This window comes from Nomascus leucogenys, chromosome 11 (genome assembly GCF_006542625.1).
Source record: "Nomascus leucogenys isolate Asia chromosome 11, Asia_NLE_v1, whole genome shotgun sequence".
Taxonomy (NCBI): domain Eukaryota; kingdom Metazoa; phylum Chordata; class Mammalia; order Primates; family Hylobatidae; genus Nomascus; species Nomascus leucogenys.
Genome location: NC_044391.1, coordinates 92298165 through 92324692, shown reverse-complemented (window position 1 = coordinate 92324692; position 26528 = coordinate 92298165). Strand labels below are relative to the sequence as shown.

Below are 26528 nucleotides of genomic sequence, written 5' to 3'. Positions count from 1 at the left end.
CCCATGATTTCTCGTCTTCTAGAAGGTCAATCCCAGTTTCTCACATGGGGGCTGAAGGGTTGCTTCTCTGGCAAGCAGTAGGAGAGGGCCAGTCTCAAGGCACAAGTGCTTTTCGGGCCTCTGCTTCATCCGATTTGCTAATATCCCCTTGACCAAAGCAAGTCATGTAGCTAAGCCCAGGTTCAAGGAGAAGAGAAATGGACTCCACCTCTTGATGCAGGTAGGACACATATCATGGCCATTTTCTTTTTCAGTCTACCACAAACACTAAGCACTAGGTAGATCCTGTGATCTTGAGAAATAATGTTATCTTCTTTATGTTAATACTAAAGCTACATTTAAATAAGCACTTAATCATTTCTAAGCCCTGAGAAGTGGCTTACATAGGTATTCTTATTCCTATTTATAGCTGAAAATGACTGACATTTGGAGAGTTTAAATGCCATGGCTGAGGTTAACATAATGAATACGGATGGATTTGGAAGGCTTCTGATTTAAGTAATGCTTCTTCCTAGAGTACCGGACTTGGCTTATTGAAGTTACTCTTTTAAATGTATGATAATTTGGTACCACTACTATATTTTTCATTATTGCCCAGTGGTCTTTAGTTTATCAGAGGGCTTGATCCTTGTGCTTAATACTTAAGATTTAGAAATAGTACATTTACAAAATAACTTACAAATAGAGTCTATTCAAATTCTCATAGCCTGTGATCCTTTAATGATAAATTGTCTCCTACTTTTTGCCACATTCAGTGTCAATTCTGCCACTGTGGGTGGCAATTCTGATAGGTGCTACAAAGGAGAAGATACGTGATGATTCATGGGGCAATAATTTTTTAACTTACAACTTTTTAGTTTAATTCTAGCCTCCCTTGCTCTCTCTGCATTTTTGGAAAGCATTGTAACTCATCTCCCTCGATGGGCCATATTGTGAGAGGCTGAACTCTTTGAGGCATGGTTAAATGAATTATTGTCACTAGTAAGGGTCTTCCTTCCTATTTCACTGAATAACTTACTGCCATCTGTGCCCTAGACTAAAATTCTGGATAAACAGGAGCCCCAAAGGCCTGCTAAATTGCATGCTGACTTAACAGGTTGCGTAAGATCAAGGATTTATATTTTAGAACTACCTAACCGTGACTTACAGTGGTTCCATAATTGTGTTTGGAAACAGTGCAATTTAAACCTAAAATTCAAGTGATTTACATTTTGGCCTTCCTGCCCTTTTATTTATTTATTTTTTGGTTACGTAGATTAGTAATAACATTTACTTTGTAGTACACTTTATAATGCACATCTGTTATCTAAGTACCACAAAATGCTAGGACTTATAATATCTTTATCTCATCATAAATGAGAAAACTTAGGGTCCAAAAAGATAGGTGACTTTCTTGGGATCCTGCAGCCAGAAAGGAATGGTACCCAAACTCAACATGCACCTCTTCTGCCCGCCCTCATTTTTCTGATCCCAGACTCAATGCATATGCTGTCCTTATTGTCATATTGCCTCAGTTTACCTTTGCAAAATGATGGAGAATGTACTGACTTTATTCTGACCTCCAGTACTATTTATTTTGGATTTAATTACGTAGTGCCTTCTGCTGCTATTTAACTGTTTTATAAGCTCTTATTTTCTTAATGACATGGTGAGCTTTTTATAGGCAATCCCCCCCACCCCACCGTCTTTCCCACATCACCCACTATCCTGCTAAGAACACAGGAGGCAAGCGGCAAATACTTGTAGAAGCAGCCTGATTTCTCACTAAGAATGACTGATGCTAAGATTGACAGGCTGCAGTTGGAAAGTGATCCATGTCTTTATTACCTCACGTAGTTGCCTTTTTAATGGAAGCAGCTGTCGATGCTGTGCTGCCCACAGAAACCCTCAGGTCGTTTTTCTCCCTTTCTATTTAGGCTTCCCCAAAGTACATCCGCTCACATCCTACATTCATCCACAATTATTTGGCCCCATACAGCAAGTTTAAAAATAGCCAATGTGCACCACAGTAAGACGTTGGAGGTGCGCTGTAGGGACCCTTCAACAAGTTGAAGGCTGGCGAAGGTCATTCTCTCCACGATCTGCAATGAAGGCGTGGGGAGTTTCTGATAGCTGCTGAGAAGAATATGTGGTCAGCAGTGTGCCTTCCCCTGTCTCACCCCTTGACTCCCTTCCCCGCTGTTCCGGCCATGTGCTTCTCCTTAGCTCGGCATCCCCAGCATATATTCTATTTTGAGATTACCTAGTCTTCAGCTTAGTTAAGCCATGTGATATGTAACATGCTTTACTTCTCCTAGGTTTGCAAATCCCCTTTGTTTTTTCCTAAAGCTTATTTTAGTAAAAAAGCATGGTCAGCAAATGTCAGCACTTCACTACTGTCCTCACTCTATTCTTACCTGTTCCTTTTAACATCACTAATGCTGCTTTAGGCATTGGGCTCTTTGCAGTTATTCGTTCCTTTAATTGCATTTATTCACAGGCACTTTGCTTGGTGCTAGGGATGTTGTAGAGAACAAAACAGGCAGGATTCCTGAGTTTACGGTTCTTACGGACTGATAAGGAGAAGAGACCTTAATCAAATGATAAATATGGGTGGCAATTCTGATAGGTGCTACAAAGGAAAAGATACATGATGATTCACGGGGCTAGAACCAAATTGGGCAGATCAGGGAGCTCTGCTGGGGAAGGAACTGTAGAACTGAGATCTGAAGATCTGGAGAGGAGAGCTTACGATATATGGAGAAGAGAGTCGAATAATGGGACATACCTCCAAACCAATGTCAACAAATACAGCAGGTATGTGAAGGAGTGTAGGGGCTATGACCAGATGCAGTGGGGGGACTTGACATTGCCTGAGAGAATTAAGGAAGAGATCCCTGGTGAATGTTGATTAAACTCAATCAGGAATGGTGAGTAGAGCTTATATGAAGAAGAGGTGGGGGAAAGAAGACAGCACACGAGAGACTGCAGGAAGTCCCAGTGATGCAGAGACACTGGAAGGAGGCAGTGCAGCCGGAGTGGAGGAGGGTACAGACAGGGGACACCATGGGTAGTTTTTCAGGTCATGGTAATGTCACATCTTACACTCAGGGACAGTCATAGCTTACTGCTGCATCTAAAAAATTATCCTGAGGTAGAAACTTTCTCCCCCAACCTCAACAATAAAACACTCCTCTGCCGTCCAACCAATATGTATACACATCAAGAAAATAAAATTATGGGAGGTCACACCGTCTCCACCAGCACTGCCAGGACCTCTGAAAAGGGTCCAGGTTGGTGGACTCCAAATCAAAATTCACAGTGAATAAAACCTGAATATTAAGAAACTAACTCTGTAAAAGAGTTGTCTCTTTTTACATCCTCAGCACCACCACATTTCCCCCTTTCTTTCTAAGGTGAGTTTCCTGAAGGTGAGGTGGGTACTCCTAATTGGTGAACTTCCTTAGATCTAGAGAACTTACCTTTGCTCCTTTTCCCATCTGACTTTCATCATCTTCAGTCAGGTACTTCAATGAATGAAAGGAGCCTTCAAAGAAAATGAACCTAACAAAATTTAAATCTGAGAGCCCATGGTTTTAATATCTTTCACTTTCCTCAATCTTTCTTATACCAGATAGAATCAATAATAGCTACTTCATGGATGTAGTTCCCAGAGGCCTACAGTGAATTTTCTTTCAATAGTCTTTCTACCTTGATCTCTTCTAGGTGAAGAGATGAGGGATTGTTTGGGGTGTTTTTGTTTTGTTTTCCAAGAGATTGTGCTATGCCTGTTTGTTGTACAAAAAGAAGAGTCTCTTGGACAGCCAATGTGTTATGTTTTAGAATTGTTCTTTGCCTTCATATGTAATAATTATGCTCATTTGTCAACAAGGAAGAAAAAACAAGAAAAATTTTAGATGGTGATGAAGAACAGAATCCTGCTAACAACAATAGATTTTCATGACAAAATTTTTATATTGTTCTCATACAGGATGAAGAGGAAGAAATCAAACAAGAAATTAACATGTTGAAGAAATATTCTCATCACCGGAATATTGCTACATACTATGGTGCTTTTATCAAAAAGAACCCACCAGGCATGGATGACCAACTTTGGGTATGTAGTGCTGTCCAAATTTGCTTTATTCACATAAAGAACAAACAGGGCCAAATGGTTCATTTTTCTATCCTCATGACAAAATTTGATTAACTCCTTCTTTAACCCTTAGCCCCCATGATATCCGTAACATATTGTTTTCAGGGTTTTCTCCCATTTCCTTGAATATCTATCTTTTCAGGATCTCTAAATGTTCCTTCTGTCCCTTAATATGGACCATCCCCAAAGCCAATTGTTAAGTTCTCTGTTGTTGTTTTTTTTCACTAATTGACAGCCTTTTATTGTGTTTTATTTTAGGCACCATGGTATTTACATTTTATGAATTATATCATTTATTTTGCTTCTTTGAGTTAGGTATTATTCTTTCCCTAATTTCTTGAATGATGAAATTAAGGTTTACAGAAAAAAATGGGTAAACTGTTCCAATGTCTACATAGCTAGCAGGGATGGATCTAGGATCTAACCAAGCTCTATGTGATTCTCTGTCTATTACTGATGTGTGGGTGACTCTGAAACACAAACTTTGACTCTGTAAGTAAAATACCTAATACAGTGTCTAGTACCAAGCAGGGACTCTGCAAAGGTTGTTTTCCTTTCATGTTTCCCCTAGTCCACTTAGCTGTGTGCCACAGTCCTTTATCTTTGACAGTCTAAGAGGCAGCTCTAATTGGCTGTCCCACCAACGAGTTTACTGTGTTTGATACCAAACCCTGTCGCTGCTCTGCTGAGCCCAGACTGCCTTTTGCTCACCTTTCTGGTTTCTCTCCTTGGAACTTTTATTCACTTAGTCCTTCAGCAAGATTATAATGCTGTATTGGTTTGGCCTTCCCTTGCCAATTTTATAATTACCTCCCTAGTATGGGCCCATTCAGTGGAAGCCTGGACTTTACAATGGCCTCCTATGTGTTGATCTACTTTTCTTTCACTCTTTCTTCTTCCCTCTACCTTCCGTCCTTCCGTCCCTCCTTCCCTCCTTCCCCCCTTCCTCTCTCTTAATTTCTGTTCATCCCACGTCGTTGTTATATTAGTGTTTCTAAAAATACCTTTTTAACCCCTTACTGTCTTGCTCATTTTCCAGAGGTTTTGTATGTGCCTAACACACAAAATTTACTGAATTAGCAAGAGCCTACTATATGCCAAATACTGTGCTGAGCTGTGTGGATCCAGTGATGGCTATTTCATGGAGAATTCCCAAAGTACTCAGCCTTGGGTAGAAGTAACTATTTTAATGCATCAGACATTTCCAATCCAGTGGAGAAGACAGAATATAGACAATGAATGCAATCAGTGACCAAAAAAGATATAAAAAATGTTAGCTTATAAAACTAACAAGATTTTCATGTCATTTAATATGAGTACTCAATCTCTGGAAATGAAAAGAACCATTGGGATTTTTTTTTTTCATAAGGCTTATCTCCAAATTTAAAAGAAAAATTATTTGGGGGTAAACACATTTTATATAGTTTATGTGATTCTAAAAAAGTTACAGTAGGTTTTAATTGTGGCCTCTAAATGCGTAATAGATGTAAATATGAAGATTCAACATATAAAAGTAGTGGGAGAAAATAAATATGACTGTATAATCCTAAAGAGAGATATATGACAACAAAGGGATACATCATAAAATATAATTTTGATGGACTTGACTATATACATGTTTTAAATGTCTTCTTAACAAAAAACATGAAGTAAAAATGCAAATAACTGAGTAAAAATATTAATTTTATATATAATGAGCAAAGAATTTAGTAGCCTTCAGAGATGAAGCATTTTTATAAATCAATAGGAAAAACATGAAATTACTAATAGCAAGATTGAGTTAAGGAAAAGGTTACAACCAAAAAAGTAAGCAATATCAATTATCAATAAAGGTGTATTAAAATGCTATTTATACTAACAATAGAAATCCACAAGAAAACAATAGATACCATTTCTTGCCTAGTAGACTGGCAAAGATTTTTTTTTAATTATAATGTCCAGAATGGACACCCATACCCACTGCTCATGGAATGAACAGTGGTCCAACTTAAGGGCAGTTGGCATACACACAACACACACACACAGAGACATACACACACACACACATACACACCTTCCAAAGCAAGCACCTTACTTTTGACTCCATGTTTTCACAGGCAGGAATGTGTCCTAAATAAGGTCACTTATTTAGGTAACTACATAAGGATGTATGTAGAAGTTAACCAATAGGGAGTCACTTAAGGGACACTGCAGACAATTAAAATGATGTAGCTCTACATTTATAAATGGATAAGCATTAACAATTGTAGTAGGAGCTGGGCGCGAGGGTGGCTCACGCCTGTAATCCCAGCATTTTGGGAGGCCGAGGTGGGTGGATCACTTGAGGTCAGGAGTTTGAGACCGGCCTCCTGACCAACATGGTGAAACCCTGTCTCTACTAAAAATACAAAAAAATTAGGTGGGCATGGTGGTGGCTGCCTGTAATTCCAGCTACGCCAGAGGCTGAGGCAGGAGAATTGCTTGAACTCGGGAAGTGGAGGTTGCAGTAAGCCGAGCTAGCGTCACTGCACTCCAGCCTGTGTGACAGAGTGAGACTCCGTCTCACAAAACAAAAATAATAATAATTAAAATAAAATAAAATAGGACTTTGTAAAGCCTTTTGAAGAGGTTATAATTAGATATAGTATGTTTTCATTTTTGTGGAAAAAATACACATGTAGTAACTTGGGATATCTGATCTAATGTATACTAATTGTGTTGAAAATATTTATTTTGAGGTAGTAATTTCAGTAATTTCATTTTAAAAACATTTTTCTTTTTTACATCTGCTTTTTTTTTCCTCTAATCTTCCTCTTCAATACATTTTCTTTTAGAGACAGGGTCTTGCTCTGTCTTCCAGGCTGCAGTGCAGTGGCACCGTGATAGTTCACTGTAGCCTTAAATACCGTAGCTCAAGCGATCCTGCTGCCCCGGCCTTCTGAGTAGCTCTGACTACAAGTGCACGCCACTATGCCTAGCTAATTTATTTATTTTTTTGTCTCACTTTCTTGCCCAGGCTGGTCTCAAACTCCTGGTCTCAAACTCCTGGTCTCAAGTGATTCTCCTGCCTTGGCCTCCCAAAGTACTGGGATTACAGGTGCAAGCCACTGCACCTGGCCTGAAATTGCTCTTAAGTTCAGCATCTGAACCCTTTCTGCTGCTGCTTTTGTTATTGCTACTACTGGGCTGTCCTTGCTCCTTATAAAAGACTGTCTGCTCTCTGAGGGCAAGGATTGTGTCTTTTGCTTCCCTCTGCAGCATTTGGAAGGCACTGGGTAATATGCTGACAAAATCATTGGTTTATGAATGAAAATTATATTGTTAGAACAAAACCTGGTTGCAACAGGTACTTTTGAGAGCTCAGTTTCCCTGAGGCCTGCAGATTCAACACGATGTGATGAGGTGGCATGAGTTAAGATATCTTTGTGTTTCCAAAGGACTTCTACATTGTCAACAATTTAGCATTTTAGCAGTGACCCTGAATTGCCAGAAGCTGCAGCAGATGACACGTAGCGAATGATAGCTATTATCCCCCAGCTCATTATCAGCACCCTGGAAGTCCCCCTTGTGCTCCCTCTCTCAATCACTGCCACCCCGAGGAAAACCGGTATCCTGACTTTTTTTTCTCCCAGTTGTATTAAGATATAATCAACAAATAAAAATTGTATATTGGCTGGGCATGGTGGCTCATGTCTATTATCCCAGTACTGTGGGAGACCAAGGCTGGGAGGGTTGCTTGAGCCCAAGAGTCCGAGACCAGCGTGGGCAACATAGTGAGACCTCATCTCTACCAAAAAAATTAAAATTAAAAGAAAAAGAATTTGTATATTGTTGGTGAGGATGTAGAGAGAAGGGCACCCTTGTATACTGTTGGTGGAAATGTAAGTTGGTAAAGCCATGTGGAAAATACTATAGAGGTTTCTGAAAAAATTGGAAATAGAACTACCTTATGATCCAGAAACCCCGCTTCTGGGTATATATCCAAAGGAAATCAAATCAGTATCTCAAAGAGGCATCTGAGCTCCTGTGTTCATTGCAGCATTATTCATAATAGCCAAGAAATGATAGCTATTTTATAGTTGTCTGTAGAAAGGTGTTTTCTTTGGCCAGGGCTATGGTTCTCAATTAAAAGAAAAGCATTAATAAAGCTTTAGAACCATCTCCCAGCTTATCACCTGAGCTAGAACAGCTATTTCTAGATGAGCCACACCTAACCATTAATTTCATTCATTTTGTGAGATGGGCCAGATAGGATAGTTGGTTTTCATGTTAAGTTGAATTATTAAAATTGGGGTAATTGGGGTGTTTATTTACAAATTGTTCGTCGAGGGAAGGAGAGGGGTGGTCAATAGGGCTTGACTCTTTTTTGCCTTTTTCCAGATCCTGAGATGATTTAAGCCGGAAGGGGAATTAGTCATGATACACTTTGCTGGGTCCAGTGAGGTTAATTTACTTTCCCTGGGCCTCAAAACTCATTAGTGGATGATGCAGGACCAGATTGCAGACATCCTAAAACATAACACTTTAGCTTGGTCGGAAGTTCTGTGAAAGTCCCTTGGAAGTTTTTGCTAAAAAATGAGCAAAATCTTCAGTCCATTTTCAGATAGGTACTTGGAGAAAGCAGCACGCCTGCTGGCATCTGCATGGTGTTAATGGGAGGTATTGTACTCTGGAAATGAGTCACTTCCCACTAGTTCTCACCCTGGCCAATTGCTCTTCTCATGGAGATGGCTGTTGTTACTGGGAACCAAAAGCCTGATGTGTATGTGTTTATTTATTCCCCAGTCATTCATTCATTCTTCCATATATATATATACATATATATGTATATATATACACATATATATGTGTGTATATATATATGAACATATATATCTCCATATATTCATTTATTTGTCTGTATATACATATATATGTATATGTATGTATATCATATCATCATATATATACATGGCTAGTATAGATACATATATATACTGGCTAGGCACAAGGCACTCTTCCAAGCACTCAGGTTATAACAGTGAACAAAATTTATGAAAGTACTTATTTTAATGCAGCTTACATTCTTGCTGTAGACTGCAAACAAGAAACATAATAAATAAGACAATTACAGAGGATGCTGGAAGCTAGTAAGTGCCTGGTAGAGTACTAATTGGGAATGCAGGTAAGGGTTGCAATGTGTTATGGACTAAACATTTGTGTGCCCCCAAAATTCATATATATTGAAATCCTAACCTTCAATGTGATGGTATTAGGAGGTGGGGCCTTTGGGAGGTGATCAAGTGATGAGGGTGGGAGCCCTTATAAATGGGATTAGTGCCCTCATAAAAAGAACCCAGAGAGCTCCCTTGCTGTCTTTCTGAGAAATTAACAGTCTGCAACCTGGAGCCAGATCATGCAGGGCTTTGCAAGTCATCGGAAAGACCTCAGCTTTTACTCTGCATTAGGTGGGAGAGCCATGGAGGGCTTTGAACGTGGAGTAAGGGGGATGGGATCTGACCCACATACTGAAGGGGTCACTTCAGTTGCTGGGTTGTGAATAGACCAGATGGGTCAAGGAGAGAAACAGGAGACCAGTTAGGAAACCATTTTAGTAAGTGAATCCCCTTCTGAACTTGATGAAGGGGGATCTGCAAGTAGTGAGCACTTCCAAACTGGACCACATGGGGAGGAATTCTGCCATCACATTCGACTTACCCCACTTCAGTTAAATTCAATTAACTGCAGGTAACAAAATGTGGAAGTTACAGCTCCTACCTTCTGCCAGGTTTGAAGGACAAAGGGCCTAGCACTTGTCAGACTCCTGTCTATGCAGAGGGCTGCTCTGACCATCCCCTCTAGCAATTGTCTAGTAGCTTCTTTGTTACCAAAGATGAAGATAAAAGCGATGGAAGGCCTCATAAGGGCAAGAGCATCATTTCTTTTCCTAGTTGATCGATGTGGTGACAAATCAAGAAAGAACTAGGAAGAAGAAAGAAACATAATAGTTAGGAAATTAATATCAGATTACAATATTGGTGGGAACACAGTCATAGAATATAACAATACGTACTTATTCCAATGCCTCTGACTCACTAAATTTGGGGCATTCTGTGTTAATAAGAACAATGGGAGGAAATATTTATCACCTGCTTACCATGGGCCAAGTACTATGCTTGTTTACTTTGTCATATTATCTTATTAGATTTTTGCAGCCATTCTGCAAATCAAGTATTATCCCTACTCTGCAGATGGAGGAAACTAGGCTCAGAGAGTCCAGAAGTTTATCCAAGGTCTTATAGCAAGTCCGTGATGAAGCTAGCATGCTAGCTAACCCCAAGCTGTCTGATTCCAGAATCAAGCCCTTAAACCCTACACTCTTCTCCTTTGGTCATGAAAAATAGTTCTGATATCAGAAGCTGATGTTCTAAATAGGATTGAAGATTTATGTTTAAATAAATTTAGTTTACCTTCACCTTTAATCTGTACTCCCCTATTTACCCAATATTCAAAGAGGATAGTAAGACCTGTTAGCTACTAATAAGAGTGCTGTAAACTCTAAGAAATACATTTTGAAAAGTGCATTAGGTGCTTTGGGAGTGTTTTATCAAATAATTGCAAAGGTCATAGATAGTTGACTCTTTGGACTAGTGGCATTTTGTTAGGATTATGTTTATATAAAAATATTATGAATTATATAGAGGCATGACCTAAAGCAACTAAAAGCAGCACTTTCTAATATTTATTCCCTGTATTCAGACTACATGAAATACTCCCTAGATATTTATTTTGCTATGGCTGGAGGACAGGTTTGCATATATCCCACTAGCCAATATATGTCCTGTTTCAGGTGTCTGATTGAATTATAATCTGTACGAATCCTATCAGTCGTGTTGTAGAGATAAACTCTTGTTTAGCACTAGCTCTTTGTGGAAATACAACTACTTCAGATAATGGCCAAGTAATTCTCCTTTATCAACCGCTCGGGGTCTGATCCGGAAATCAAAAAAGGGAGCCCTTTCAATAAAGATTCTGATCTCTCAGAAACAAGGCAAGCTCTGACACACAACATCTCATTCTGCTGCCTATCAGTGATGAGAGGCTCTCCGTTTTGCTGCATGCCCTTCAGACACTGGGAGGGAGTGAGAAATACTGTTTAGTAAATGAACTAATTTCTCAAAAATTACAATGTGAACTCACACATATTTTGCTGTCTTTTTTGATACCACCATAATACAGGGCTAGAATATGTCATAACAGGAAATAAATTTGTAATCATCTTCTGAAATGTAGGGTGGTCAAGTAAGATAGCAGATTTTGCCCTGTAGTGGTTCAATAAGCTATTCATCAAGTTTTCACATGGTACACTTGCAGAGCCAAGAGTTAAGAAATTATACCGTGTGCGTTTTAAGGACAAAGATTCTGACAGCCTGGGAATCTGGAGACCCAGAGTCAAACCTCGGCAGAACCAATGTGTCTGGCATTTGGGTTCTACTTTATAAAAATGATAATATTAGACTAGTTCTTAGTTGGCAAACCGGCAGCCTAGAGGCTAAATGCTGCCATGATAAATATGTTGAGTTTGGTTCACATAAGGTGGTGGTGGTTTAATTATGCCAACATTAGAAAAATTGAGCAGTTTCACAGAAAAGTCTGGGTTCCTTGAAAAGTTTTGAAAAATCAAATGATCTAGAAATATTGGGCCTGAAATTTCAAATAGTAGCAATATTTCAGAGCAGTGTACCAGCTGTTTAGAGGGCACATATCAAATTTGCACCAGAGGCCCCAGTGGAATAAGTATGCACTGTTGTCTTCCATATATACTCAATTTCATGTATTCACATTACTTGCCCAGTCCCTGTGTAAGATCATCTCAGAATAAGATACTGGGATGAACTAAGAAACAAACTCATTCAACTACCCATGAAAGGTCCTTTTTAGACTCTGCATTGATGTTGGCCACAACTCCTAAACCTAATTCTGCAGTATTTTGGATTTACATTGCTATAGCGTCTTGGCTTGGTAAAAATAATGTCCACTTCAATTTTGATTGTTTTAACATTTAAATGTTAGGTACTGCAGATAATGCCATTAAAAATTTAACCACCCTTGTATGACCTGGAGGTTGTAGGAAAAAAGAATTAACCACTCATAGCTGAATCCTTTGAACAGTTAAAATTTATCTTTTGTTAGTGCTGTGTATCAGAAATGAGGCTTTTAAAACTTGTTTTGATTAGTGTTTGTTACTTTTATAAGTAAAGAACTCCTTTCCTTCATATATAGAGCCTACGTCACTTGTCTGGAGGAGTTATTTAGTCTTGTTATTTGTGAGCAGAAATTTTTAAAAGGTTGAATTTGGCAAATATAGATATGCCTAACATGGTAAGAGGAATGATTGTAAACAGTCTCCCAGTTTCAGAGCTGCCACATTGCAAGACCTATAGAGACACAAGTTAAGTTACGTAGATACAAACACAGATCTGAAGCTACACGTAACTTAATACCTTGCAACTGGTGTGTGTTGAACTTTAATAGAGCCATTTTATGAATTAATGGGTGATTCTTTGATAAGAATGTGCAATTGATCTCTTCTTTTGTCCCAAAGAATTTCATTTGAACTTTGTTTAAACTTCTTTTCATTTAAGCAAAAGGAAGACTTGATATGTACCCAAAGTCATTTTGCTAATGGTCCATACAACCCTTTTGATTCCTTTTTTTAGATAACTTCTGAGCCAAAGTCTGTGTTCCTATTTATGTTGTGTTTCTCAAAATCTTCAGCAATCAAGATGATTAGTCCTAAATGCTCTAAAGCTAGCAATTTCTTTTCTTTTCCTATTTTCAACCTGTCTGAAAACTGGCTCACCATTCCTCACCCCACATTCTTCTATTTGGGTGTAACATTCTGAGATGCAGAGTTGCAAATTTCTTCAATCTTAAAGTTAGCTTCTATGATTGGATCTTTGGACAAAATTGACATGTAGTGACTTACTCCTACCAAATATATATATGCAGAAAATTTTGCATGCATACTGTGGAATTTGAGTCCAGACACCAAATACAAGATGCAGCTAATGTCCGTAACATTTCTTTGAATGCTATCGTACTGACTCTGGGTTGTCTGTCTCTTTAGACATAGGCGACTTGAGCATTTGTAGTGGGCCTGTCCTTTGGGCAGACTTGTTGTTGCTAAAAATACTAGTTGGCTCAGTATATTCAAACTGTCTTTGCTGTGTTCAAGGTATAGACTTGTTCACTACCCAGAAGCTTTATTACAAAGTCTAGGACACTTCCCATCCTTGGAACTCATCTTTTTATCTTTGGAAGTCTTAAAATTTATAGTTCAAGCATTCTCTTTCCCAGTTGAAAAATATAATTCAGAAGCCAACAGTTTTTATATATATATATATATATATATATATATACACTGTACATGCTAGTTTAAAAATGAATGTAGGCTGGGCGCGGTGGCTCACGCTTGTAATCCCAGCACTTCGGGAGGCCAAGGCGGGCGGATCACGAGGTCAGGAGATCGAGACCACGGTGAAACCCTGTCTCTACTGAAAAATACAAAAAATTAGCCGGGCATGGTGGCGGGTGCCTGTAGTCCCAGCTACTCAGAGAGGCTGAGGCAGGAGAATGGCGTGAACCCGGGAGGCGGAGCTTGCAGTGAGCCGAGATTGCGCCACTGCACTCCAGCCTGGGTGACAGAGCGAGACTCTGTCTCAAAAAATAAAAATAAAAAATAAAAAATAAAAATAAAAATAGAAATAAAAAATAAAAATGAATGTAAAAGGCCATTAAAGTTGCCTTTTAAGATTTGAAATTCCCAAGCTTTACTTTACTTCAGTTGATTGAAATGATACATGTATTCAAATGTATACCTACCAATTTTTGTATTCTGTATTTCTATACACACATTTTATATTTTGAGACTTAAACTACCTTTTGTGCATAAAGCAGCCTTCTGTACCAAAGTTACTGAGTTTGGACTTTGTTTCCACCATCATAAATCATGCCGATGAGATCTGTGGTTATTTTCAGCCATACATGATGAAAATACTGTGCCTCATTGATGTTTCTGGGTTAAATCTTTGCAGAATTGTGTTCTTGGAAGTTTATTCTTCCTATTATTTATTTTTATTTATATTTATTTATTTATTTACTTTGAGACGGAGTTTCGCTCTTGTTGCCCAGGCTGAGTTGAGTGCAATGGCGTGATCTCGGCTGACCGCAACCTTCGCAGCCTGGGTTCAAGCGATTCTCCTGCCTCAGCCTCCCAAGTAGCTGGGATTACAGGCATGCACCACCACGCGCCTGGCTAATTCTGTATTTTTAGTAGAGAAGGGGTTTCTCCATGTTGGTCAGGCTGGTCTTGAACTCCTGACCTCAGGTGATCCGCCCACCTTGGCCTCCCAAAGTGCTGGGATTACAGGCATGAGCTACTGTGCCCGGCCCCTATTACTTTCTTAGGGTGCCCTTTAAACTGCTTGGTGCAATCCCTTCTCACTTTAGGAAGGCGTTCATCTTCCCGCTTGCACCTCTTCCTGCCCCCTGCCTCCAACCCCTCCTTTTACTATAAAAGAGAAGGGATCTTTTAGTAGTCATTTATTCTTGTGGGTGACTGACTAGTGACATTTAGGAGGAATTAGTTCCTGTCAGGGTATTCTGGGTAAGTATCCGCAGTTGTAAAATAACATCCTAAGACTTCGTTTCTCATTACAGGAACTTAAAACCAATAAACTAGCAAGAGAGTGAATACTTTAGGGACCCCAGGAATCATCCAAACCTTTGACTGCCTTTGAGAATAAATCTTTTAAAATTCTTTCAGAGGTTATTAGGTCTGGAAAGGGAAGTTAAAAGCAACCACATCTGGTGATTCCATGCTAAAGGTTCCCTGTCTCTCGTGAAGAGATAACCTCAAGTGCTGACTCAGTATTCTGAAATGTCTTCTGGAATCAGCTGAGGCTGAAGACCCTTTACTTAAATATTGTCCTGGAGAGGGCAGAAGCACAGGAAGGCATACTAAGTAACCCCTGGCCAACCTCTACAAGAAAACATCCTACGAGAAACATGACAACTGACAAAAAGTGCTGACAATCAACCATGCAAATTGTGAAGTGTCAGAACTCTTTGGCTTTTAAAAATTAACGTTTGTTATTTAGATAGTAATAACTACCCATGTCTAAATAATCCAAGCAATTCTTTTCTCTAATAAGTCGGTTGCTCCACACTGTGCTTTTTTTTGGACACCTGCTCCAGGCTCAGGCCTAGTCCTCATCCTGCCCCCAACCACCTTCAACTTGACCTTCCTTCTTTTCTTTCTTCTCAAGTGGTATGCATGTTTAAGTTTCTGACCCAGTTATTTATTTAGGCGGTGTTGAGTGAAAATTTCAAATGTAAGATTCCTGTAAAATTCCCCCACCCCCATCACCACTGCCTTCCAAATGAAAAGATCCATTGCCCTGGAATGCACCAGTGTGTCTTCTTGCTGTGTGGTACAAACGTGAAAAAAAGACATGTGTCCCTGGTGCCTTTTCATTAATAGAGGTTTTAGAAAAATGTGCCCAGTGCCTTTTACAAACATGTTTCAGCCCTGTCTCTTCACCATCCAAGTGAAGTGGACGTTGGGGGGGAGGTATTGATGCTATCTTCCATGTCGGAAACTCTTTCTTTTTGCATTTTTATAAATGCAAAATAGACCAACGAATAGAAACATCATATATACATCTTGAGATTTTTGGCTGCTAGCAGCTTTATATCCATAGACACGATTAATGTTCACATCAAACCTGTAAGGTTGATGCTTTTATTTTGTATTTTATCATAGTGGTAGTGGTGGGGAGAGAGACATTGCTAAGCCCAGGGTGGTTGGGGAACATACCCAAGGACACATAACTAGTAATTGAGAGAGCAACATGCTTTCACCCTGCTCAAGTTACTTAATGAGTGTAGACTATGGATAAAGTGCAGACTGTGACTAAGCTCTATTTCCAAATACAGAAAAAGGAAGTTAGGTGAAGAAGAATTAACGCAGCATTTGTAAATTGCTTCACCCAGTGCCTGGCGCATGGTAAATTCTCAGCAAACGTTAGAAAGTATTATTATCCCAGTATAAACTCTTTGAGAACTTTCTTTCAGGGAGAATTTTAATGACCCATTATTTCTTACTTGTGAGATGTGAAGTTATTGACTTATCACTGCTGAGCTTGGCATGTTGAGCTCTGTTTCTGTTTATTAATGTGATGAGGTTACTTATGGGGAGGGAGGATCCCTGCTGTGTGGTGGCAGTAATTATCAGCATTGCTGTGTGGCTGTAGGAACCGATTGCTAGCAAGTGCTGGGTTTTTTTTTCTTTTTTTTTTTAAATCCCATTATATAATTTAACAATCATTTTGTTCCACAGTGAGATGAAAAGAATTTAGCAGCCTTCAGCTGGAGCTGAATGGGAAAGCAAATTATAGAAATCACTGACAGTAGTGCCTGGCTAGAGTAGGATTGTTTCCTACTGAATATTTGAAAGTATTTTGTCCAATCTAATTTTGAAAGACTCGAGTCACTGGGCTTCCATTGCCTTCCTTGGGAGCTATAATTACATGGCCTAATAGAGCTCAGTGGTGGGACATTTTCTCCAGCGGATACAGGAGCAATGGATGTGTTCACAGGAGGCCTGGTCAATGTACTTTTCAAAATGGGATTTAGAGAAGGGACACAAACATGTTTTGCCCATTCGGGAAAATATTCATTTCCTGCTACCAAAAGATATTTCTTTGGTCCATCCTGCTGGCATTGAACGCTGATTTGCTATATAATGGGACTTTCTTTAACTTTGTATTGTGGAGAATCCTAAAAATACACAAAAATAGGCAGAACAGTATAATGAACACCTGTGCACCCAAAACTACCCCCAACAGCCTTAATCAGTGGCCAATTCCACCCCATCCACATGTCCATCTACGTTGCCCCTTCTAGTTATTTTGAAACAAAACGTATATCATTTTTTAAAATTCTGGTAACATAAACATAAAATTTACCTAAATTTTAACTACTTTAGAATGTATAACTCATTATCATTAAATTGAGTCACAATGTTATGCAACCATCACGAGTACCTAGTGCCAGAACATTTCCATCACCCCAAAAGAAGACTGTGTACCCATTAAGTAGTCATTCCTGTTACCCTCTACCCCCAGTCCCTGGCATCCACTAGTCTGCTTCTGTCTCTATGGATTGCCTATTTTGGATATTTCATATACATGGAATCATACAATATATGGCCTTTTTTGTCTGGCTTCTCTTTTTTTTTTGAGACGGAGTCTGGCTCTATCGCCCAGGCTGGAGCACAGTGGTGCGCTCGGCTCACTGCAAGCTCTGCCTCCTGGGTTCACGCCATTCTCCTGCCTCGGTCTGGCTTCTCTTTTACTTAGCATAATGTTTTCGTGATTCATCCACATATCATGCATCGGTATTTCATTTCTTTCCATGGCTGAATAATATTTTATTGTATGGATATCCCACATTTTGTATATCTGTTCTTCTGTTGATAGACATTTTGGTTTTTTCTGCTTTTTGTCTATTGTGAATTGTGCTGCTTTGAACATTCATGTACAAGTTTTTGTTTGAACACCTGTTTTCAATTCTTTTGAGTATACATCTAGAAGTGGAATTGCTGAGTCATGTGTCAATTATATGTGTAACTTATTGAGGAACCCATTAACTGTTCACCACAGTGACTGTACCATTTTACATTACCATTAGCAATGTATAGAGGTTCCAGTTTTCTCCACATCCTCACCAATACTTGTGATTTTCTGCCTTTTCTTCTTCTTAAATTAATATCCATCCTAGTAGATGTAAAGTGATATCTCATTGTGGTTTTGGTTTGTGTTTTCCTAATGACTAATGACATCAAGCCTCTCTACCTGTCATCGTTAGCCATTTGTATATCTTCTTTGGAGGAATGTCTATTCAAGTCCTTTGCCCATTTTTAAATTGGGTTGCTTGTCTTTCTGTCACTGGGTTGTAAGAGTTCTTTATATATTCTGGATAGTAGACCTTTATCAGATACATGATTTGCAAATACTTTTCCCATTCTGTGGGCTGTCTTTTCACTGTCTTGATGGTGTCCTTTCATTCACAAATGTTTATAATTTTGATAAAATTAATTTTTTCTTTTTATTTTATTTTGGTGCTTGTGCATTTGTTGTCATATTAAGAAGCCATTGCTAAATCTAAGGTCAAGGAGAGTTACCCCTATGGTTTCTCCTGAAAGTTTTATAGTGTTAGCTCTTATATTTAGGTCTTTGATCCATTTTGAGTTAATTTTTTTGTATAGGGTGTGAGGTAAAGGTTTAACATCATTTTTTTGCATGTGAATATCCAGTTGTCTCGCACTATTTGTAGAAGAAACTGTCATATAATTTTATCCATAAGTATTTCAGCATTTTTCTCTAAAAGATAAGAACTTCTTTTTACAAAACTACAGTACCATTATTATACTTTAAAAATATTGGCCAGGTGTGGTGGCTCACGCCTGTAATTCCAGCACTTTGGGAGGCCGAGGCGGGCGGATCACAAAGTCAGGAGATTGAGACCATCCTGGCTAACATGGTGAAACCCCATCTCTACTAAAAATACAAAAAAAATTAGCCGGGCGTGGGTGCCTGTAGTCCCAGCTACTCAGGAGGCTGAGGCAGGAGAATGGCGTGAACCCAGGAGGCGGAGCTTGCAGTGAGCCGAGATCGCGCCACTCCACTCAAGCCTGGGTGCCAGAGTGAGACTCCATCTCAAAAAAAAAAAAAATTAACCAGATTTCTTGAGTATCATCAAATATCTAAGTCAGTATTCAGAATTGTAATTATCTCAAAATGTGTAATATCTTTTTTTAAAAAAATTAATATCTAACGTGCACCCGTTGCAATTTGTTCATGTATCTTTTTAAGTGTTTTTAAATCTATAGGTTTTCTTTGCGTCTCTTTTTTTCTCCCTTGCCATTTATGTGTTGAAAAAACTCTTTGTCTTGACTAGTATCCTGGTCTAGATTTTGTTGATTGTATCCTCATGATGTTACATGTTCCTCAGTCCTCTGAATTCCTGTAAATCAGTGGTTGGAGCTAGAGGCCTGATGAGGTTCAGATTTTTGTTTTTATTTTTGGCAGTACTACTTCCTAGGTAATATGCATTCTTTTACCAAAAGGCAAATTATATTTACTTTTTTAAATGTTAACAGTCATTGATGATCACCGCCTGAGTCTGCTAGCTTATTAGGAGGCACAAAATGGTGGCATTCTTCTACTATGCCTTCTTCTTTTATTAGATGGAATACCTGCTTTTTTATGAAGGGAAACTTTCCCTCTTTTATTATTCAACTACCCAGTGGTAAGATTTTTATTAAAAAGGCAGTATAGACTCTTCAGTCTTTCCTTTTATTTGCCAGCTCTTAGTTAGTTCGTTATTTTTTTCTAACAGTGCCAGTCATATTCTTTGGGTGGGGGTGGGTGGGTTGACCTTGTTAAGGCATTTAATTAAGCACATTTAAAGTGTTTCTACACATTACAGCTATTATTGTTATCAATGCTCAAATTATCCCATCTTTCACCACTGGGAGTCTCTTGAAATTGAATCCTTTTTGACATGATTTTGTGGTCTTTGATAGTTTCTGGGCTATTACATATTGTAATTTCCCAACTTTTATCTGGTTGGAATGTAGTCTACTTGTGGTGCTTCCCAAATTTCCCTATAAGCACTTATAGGTCTTGAAACTTCCCTGACTTCTTGGAGAAGGTGGGAAGGTTTCCCTAGCCTTTGTGGAATCATAAGAAGACAAGTCAGAACAGGCTTTGAAAACTCACTCATGAAATGAGTTTCATGAGATTTTATTTGGTTTCTATTAGGTATACAAAGAAAAAGAAAATATAATTTCTGCCTGAAGATTTTGGAGCCTGATGAGGTATCTTTTAGGACCTGGAAACATAGTGCTGATATCAGGAATGTAGATTTGGACAAAGCCATCAATGTGGTTTTATTGTGGCTCCATTTTAGTTCTGTCTCTACTACCAAGTCAGGAGTTGATTGCTAGTTATTCTGAATTCTTTTTATATAATTATAAAAAATATATAAGTACCTAATAAGGTGACCTTTGTTGAAGATATTTTTGAGGGTAAAAGTCTGGAAATGGATGTGTTTTTCTAAGCCTAGAAAATGCATGTAAAAGCACATAGATGGCTTTTTTTTCAAATGGTCTCTACATCCCCATTGAGTAAGGGTGATGTTTATTTTCTGCCTATTTTGTAAGTTGCTAAGTAGTGTAATGAGTTTATATTTATAGAGTGCTTGGAGCTTTTGCATGAAAGGTGCTAAATTAGAGTTTATTGTTTATTGAATTTATTTGATGTGTCCAACCTCCTGGGAACATTCGCTGAAGTTAATTAAAAACAGATAGTTCCCACACTGACAGCTTACAGTGCCACTTACAAACCAGTAACATAAACAGTGTGCACTTTTGTAACCCTAAGTTGGGACACCTAGAGAACCACAGTTCTTTCTGATAAGGGAATAATCCTACTTTTACGTGAAAATTTGACTGCTGAGTAAAAACAGAGATATTCTCAATTTTGTCTGAGTCACCTACCTACTCCCATTAAAAAAAAAATACTTAGATTATGGAGAGGTTCCTCAATTTTCAAATATAACTTACAGGTTGAAAAATTTAAAAATAATGTTTCCTTTATATCATTTTGGGAGTACATGAAGGTAAAAGCTTGTATTTTACATATTGTTTTATGATTACTTTTTCTTTGCAGGAATGGCATTCCAAAGCAGCCAATTGCTTGTGCTTTCTTACCCCAACTTAATGGAAGCTGTGAAGCATCATTAAAATAATGGCTTGTTTGCTTCCTTTGCCAGTTGGTGATGGAGTTTTGTGGTGCTGGCTCTGTCACCGACCTGATCAAGAACACGAAAGGTAACACGTTGAAAGAGGAGTGGATTGCATACATCTGCAGGGAAATCTTACGGGTAGGTTACAAGTGGGGACTGGCCCACCTCCCAAAGTCTTCAAGCAACACGTGATATCTTATGAGGGATTGAATTTTGTTCTGACTTTCCAGTGAAATTCATAAGCGTATCAAAAACCCTTTAAAAGTTTATCCTATCAGTGGTGGTGGTGGTGGTGGTGGTGGTAGTTTGGTGTGAAGGTCTGCTCTGATGGAAGTGAGCACCGTTCTGGAGATAGGCCATGAGCATATTTTCATTTAGGTTGACATTGGGTGATTTCTCTTAACAAGGGATTCATTTTCAATGCTGTTTCCAATTAGAAACCTGATTTTAGATCATAAAGACAGTGTTCCACTTAGGAAATGAATTATTTTAAGAGATATTTTAATCACTCATTTAAGTTATCTGTTTGTGAAAGTTCATAATTAATATATTATCCCTAATGGTGTAATACCTTCCCACCATATAAAGTTTATAAGGATTGTGTGACTTTAGTCATTCCTATACATACAACCAAGTTAACTGATTTTACCTTTAAAAAAAAATCTTTGTGACCTAATCACTTAAACTAATCAAAATAGCTGAACAAGACTGCCTGTTTGCCCAGTTTTCCCACACATCCCCCAATCAGGAAATCTAGACAATAGTATCATATTTGCTGAGCTAAGTTCAGGAAGAAGAAAGTAACTGGGCATATTTTAGTTCATTCAGACTAGCTTAATCATCCCTTCCTACTAATATGGAGGTTGTTATATGTCTACTGAGCATTCTTACTGGATCTTCCTGGCCATTGTTATTTATTTATAAGGTCTGCCTTCTTAATTTAAGGGAACAAAAGTTAAAACTTTTTTACTGTGTGTTCAAGATAATGCCTTTGAGAGATAGATTATACGCTTTGGGTGGATGGATGAAATGGATAGAAGTTAAAAAAGAAGGAAGGCATAAGAAGACGATGTCTGTTCATTAAATGCAAACCAAATTAGGCAAAAGGCAAATAGAAAATGGAATTTTAAAATTATAACATTGATGTGAATGACTTCTATCTTGAAACTACAAAATATCACTGAGAAATATTAAAGAAGACCTTAATAAATGGAGGTGTATATTATTTCACAGATTACCCAATATTCTAAAGACGTCATTTCTACCCAGTTTGATCCATGGTTTCATTGAACTTCCAATTAAAATTCCTATAGGTATATTTGTGGAAATTTAGAAAGCTGATTTTCAAACATTATATAGAAATGCAAAGGGCCAAGAATAACCAAGGCAATCTTGAAGAAGAACAAAGCTGGAGGATATGCTACTAGTTATCAGGATTTATTATAAAGCTACTAATAAATTAAGACAGAGTAGTATTGTTACAAGATTAGACAATGGCCAAAGGAACAGAATCAAGAGTCCAGGAACAGACCCACATCATATGGACACCTGGTCTGTGTCAAAGGAAAGGGTGCTTTTATCAGTAAATAGCACTTGATCAATTGAATATCCATAAGAAAACATGAAACCTGACACCTGCTACATACCATATTCAAAAATTTATTCCAGCTGGGCTATTAGATATAAATGGGAAAAATATAAAAATTAAAACACTTAAGAAAAAACACATACATCCATGGCTTGGGATAGGCAAAAATATAAATTATATGTTTTGTGTTCTTAAACAGAACACAAAACAAAATTTGAGGGGAAACAAGGAGGCCTGGCTGCTGATTTCCTTCACATCTGACGTTTACCTCTGTTTTGATGTGCCATTGTGCAAACTTACTTTGAATTTCTGACTTAAAATTTTGCTCATTCAGATAGAGCATAGTGGATTATTTAGTCATCCTGACCACTCAGTGGGTGCCAAGAACCTGTCAGGTCTCTAGGGCTGGTTCTGCCCGATATGCCTTTCTGCACTGCTGAGGAACCCTACAGAGGATCAGTCATTTGATCTAATCTTCATGGTTCTAAAAGCAGCAGGGATGTTTCATCACGTGAGCATTTCTCAATACCTTTCACACTTTCTCAATGTGTAGAAACAATGGCTTTCCTCCTTTTTCCAACACATTCTCCGAAATGATACCAGCATTTCAGACATGACTCACGGGAAGAGACATTTGATCACCCAAAAGTCTCTGGCCACAAGAGGTTTTAGAGATGACCTCCATGCATTGCATGATTTCATTAAAAGAACTTTTGGCTCACTTCCATGCTCTGGTATCTGCTTTCAACCACTTCAGTGGTGAAAGACGGAAAGGGATCTTCAGTCCCTCTCTTAAGGATTTATGGGGTACATAAATACTGTGAAAACCACACGTTTAAACCCCTGATGCCTACCTTGTGACAAACTGAACAGATAAGAAAGGCAATTTTTTAAGACCTAAACCAGTGCCTCAAACCCTTCTATAACATGGTTTCTGTTTTCTGATATCTCTAAATGTATATATGGGTCTTTTTGGACCTCTGTACTCTCATGCTGAATTTCTTTGACGAGAGAATTCAGATATCTAGGTTTGTTTCTTTTCCTGTCAACCTAATTTTTCATACTATGATTTTGTTGTTGTGGAGAAGATTAAAAGAACAAAAAATTAAAAATAATAAAGTACACTTGGGGACCCGATACATTGAATTATCAAGTGTTAGCATAAAATAATTTGCTTTAAGCCTCCATTTTTAGATTATTTTAGATTACAATTTATCTGAAAAATATATGACTACTTTAGAGTACGTCTGTAGGTTAAAGAATTCACACCACAAAGAAGCCAAAAACAGAGTAATTCATGAAGAAATGGAACACAAACAGGTTTAGTTGTCACTGAATAATTATCTCACATAATGAGCACAAAGTCACAAATAGCATAAACTAGCATAAACTAAAAATGACAGTGATAAATGCCAACAAAGGGAAATAGAAACTGTATTCCTTTTTAAATGTAAGGCACAATGGGTAAAGCCAATGGGAAATTTCTTGGCTGGTCTGAGAAATATTTTACTGTGCTTAATTAAAATTATATAACAAGGCCGGGTGCTGTGGCTCACACCTGGATTCCCAGCACTTTGAGAGGCTGAAGTGAATGGATCACCTGAGGTCAGGAGTTCGAGACCAGCCTGGCCAACATGGTGAAACCCTGTCTCTACTAAAATAAATTAGCCTGGCGTGGTGGCGGGCACCTGTAATCCCAGCTACTCTGGAGGCTGAGGCAGTCGCTTGAACCCAGGATGCAGAGGTTGCAGTGAGCCCAGATCGTGCCATTGCACTCCAGCCTGGGTGACAGAGTAAGGCTCTGTCTCAGTCAATCAATCATTCAATGAAATTGGATAACAGAAAGTAAATTTTAACTTTTAAATTCAAATATCCTGCAGGGATTCAGTTAAATCCGGTTAGTTTTCTGTACAGAGACTGTGTAGATGGTTCTACTAGCAAATACAGGCAGTCTTCGCTTTTCACAGTAGTATTAACTGAAACTCGTGTTCATGTTGGAACCGTATAATCACTTGTGTGGTTCCCTGATACCTGATAATCAGATCCAATATGCAAGCGTTTCATTAAACACAGCACCATGCATTGCAAGGACTGCCTGTGTATTTTAATTTATATTGATCAATTGCCCACAGTTAGAAGAGCACTATGAGCACACGAAAGATGTGATTATAATTCTGTAAAGTATGTCTGGGTGAGTGTAAAGTTTTTGGATCCTTAACATTCAAAATAATTTATTGGCATCTTGGCTTATGTTCCTATTAACCCTTCTTAACTCTCCATCACTCCAGGGGCTGAGTCACCTGCACCAGCATAAAGTGATTCATCGAGATATTAAAGGGCAAAATGTCTTGCTGACTGAAAATGCAGAAGTTAAACTAGGTAAGAGCAGAATCCCTGTGAGCCTTGGAATTGCAGGAAGTGATGAGATTATATTAACAGCTCTAAAAAAATTAATGTTAATTTGTCACCGTGGATTTGGAGAGCATTGCCCTAAAAATAGAAAGGAAAATGTTTCTTTGCCTATTTTAAAAAATATTTTCTCAAGGCATTCTGAGGAATGAATTATATATAATGTGGGAACAGAACCACTTGCTTAATCAATATATAGAAATAATTGAGATTTTTTTGTTTCAGCAGAGATGAGAAGTGACAAACTTTGAAATGGCCTCCTATTTCTTACAGTTTGTTTATATTGTTGCTGCTGTAACAGAGCACTAGGACCCAATTTTTTTCCATTAAAATATACACAGTTAGGCATATTCAGAATAATCAATTCCTGCTATATTCCCATAGGTTTGAGTTATATTTACATTGATTTTGTTATTACCTTGAGCTCCTGTGCAAAGTGGATGCTTAATATTCTACTTTAGGTGCATACTGATTACCCCCTCTTCCATCAATGGGAGAATCCTTTTCTTTGGCGTATCTATTAGAGCTCTTTCTGCAACAAATCTGGGACTGTCCAAATAAAGTGGAGAATTACCACATGCATTTGAATGCTTGATGTATATGAGTAAGAGCATGAATTGACAAGTATCCAGTAGGATATGTAACTTGTCATCTAGAAAAGGATCACTGTCCATATGATTGTACATTTTCAAAGAGATTTAAACATCTTCTATGTTTATATCCCAAACATTTGCTCTTCCTTTTTGTTGAAATATATGACTCCCATTTTTTTTCTTAGTTAACATTTGGGGCCAAACTTTCTCACCTCATGAATATTCTCTTTTAAAAACAAAAGTATACATTATGTAGGCCAAGCAGTTTTATATGTATCAACTAGATAAGCTCTCCTGAGAGCATTCTTGCATCACTAGTTAACAGTTACTTGTTGAGTGTATATTATATGCCAGGCCCTGTACAAGACAATTTTCTATAGATTATCTCTCATAAACATCAGAGCAACTCTGTGTAGATGTCATCATCCTCATTTTACAGATTAGGAAACCGAAGCTCAGAGAGGTTGATCTACTAGCCCTAGGTCATACCACTAGTAGGTGGCAGAAATTAGATACAAACTTAGGCAGTCTGACTCCAGACTTTTGCTTTTAATCACTTGTCTTGTATCCCCAAAATACTACCCTTTATGAAAACCAAGCTTACTTTTTTTTTTTTTTTTTTTTTTTTTTTTTTTTTTTTTTTGAGACGGAGTCTTGCTCTGTTGCCCAGGCTGGAGTGCAGTGGCGCAGTCTCGGCTCACTGCAAGCTCCGCCTCCCAGGTTCACGCCATTCTCCTGCCTCAGCCTCTCCGAGTAGCTGGGACTACAGGCGCCCGCCACCACGCCTGGCTAATTGTTTGTATTTTTAGTAGAGACGGGGTTTCACTGTGGTCTCGATCTCCTGACCTCGTGATCCGCCTGCGTCGGCCTCCCAAAGTGCTGGGATTACAGGCGTGAGCCACCGCGCCCGGCCACTTTTTTTTAACACCTATTTTTGGTCCCTGTGAAGGCTTGGTGTAACCAAATGTAA

The 26528-nt window shown here is 38.4% G+C and overlaps 1 protein-coding gene across 4 annotated transcripts in view; it reads left to right on the top strand.

Moving 5' to 3' along the window:
* Positions 1-26528, top strand: part of TNIK (TRAF2 and NCK interacting kinase) — a 405268-nt gene that overhangs the window by 245158 nt on the left and 133582 nt on the right. For all 4 annotated transcript variants that reach the window (XM_003256453.3, XM_030822825.1, XM_030822828.1 and 1 more), the window contains 3 exons: positions 3971-4096; positions 20996-21106; positions 24845-24935. In XM_003256453.3, the coding sequence (XP_003256501.1) occupies positions 3971-4096; positions 20996-21106; positions 24845-24935 (328 nt within the window). The remainder of the gene's footprint in view (positions 1-3970; positions 4097-20995; positions 21107-24844; positions 24936-26528) is intronic.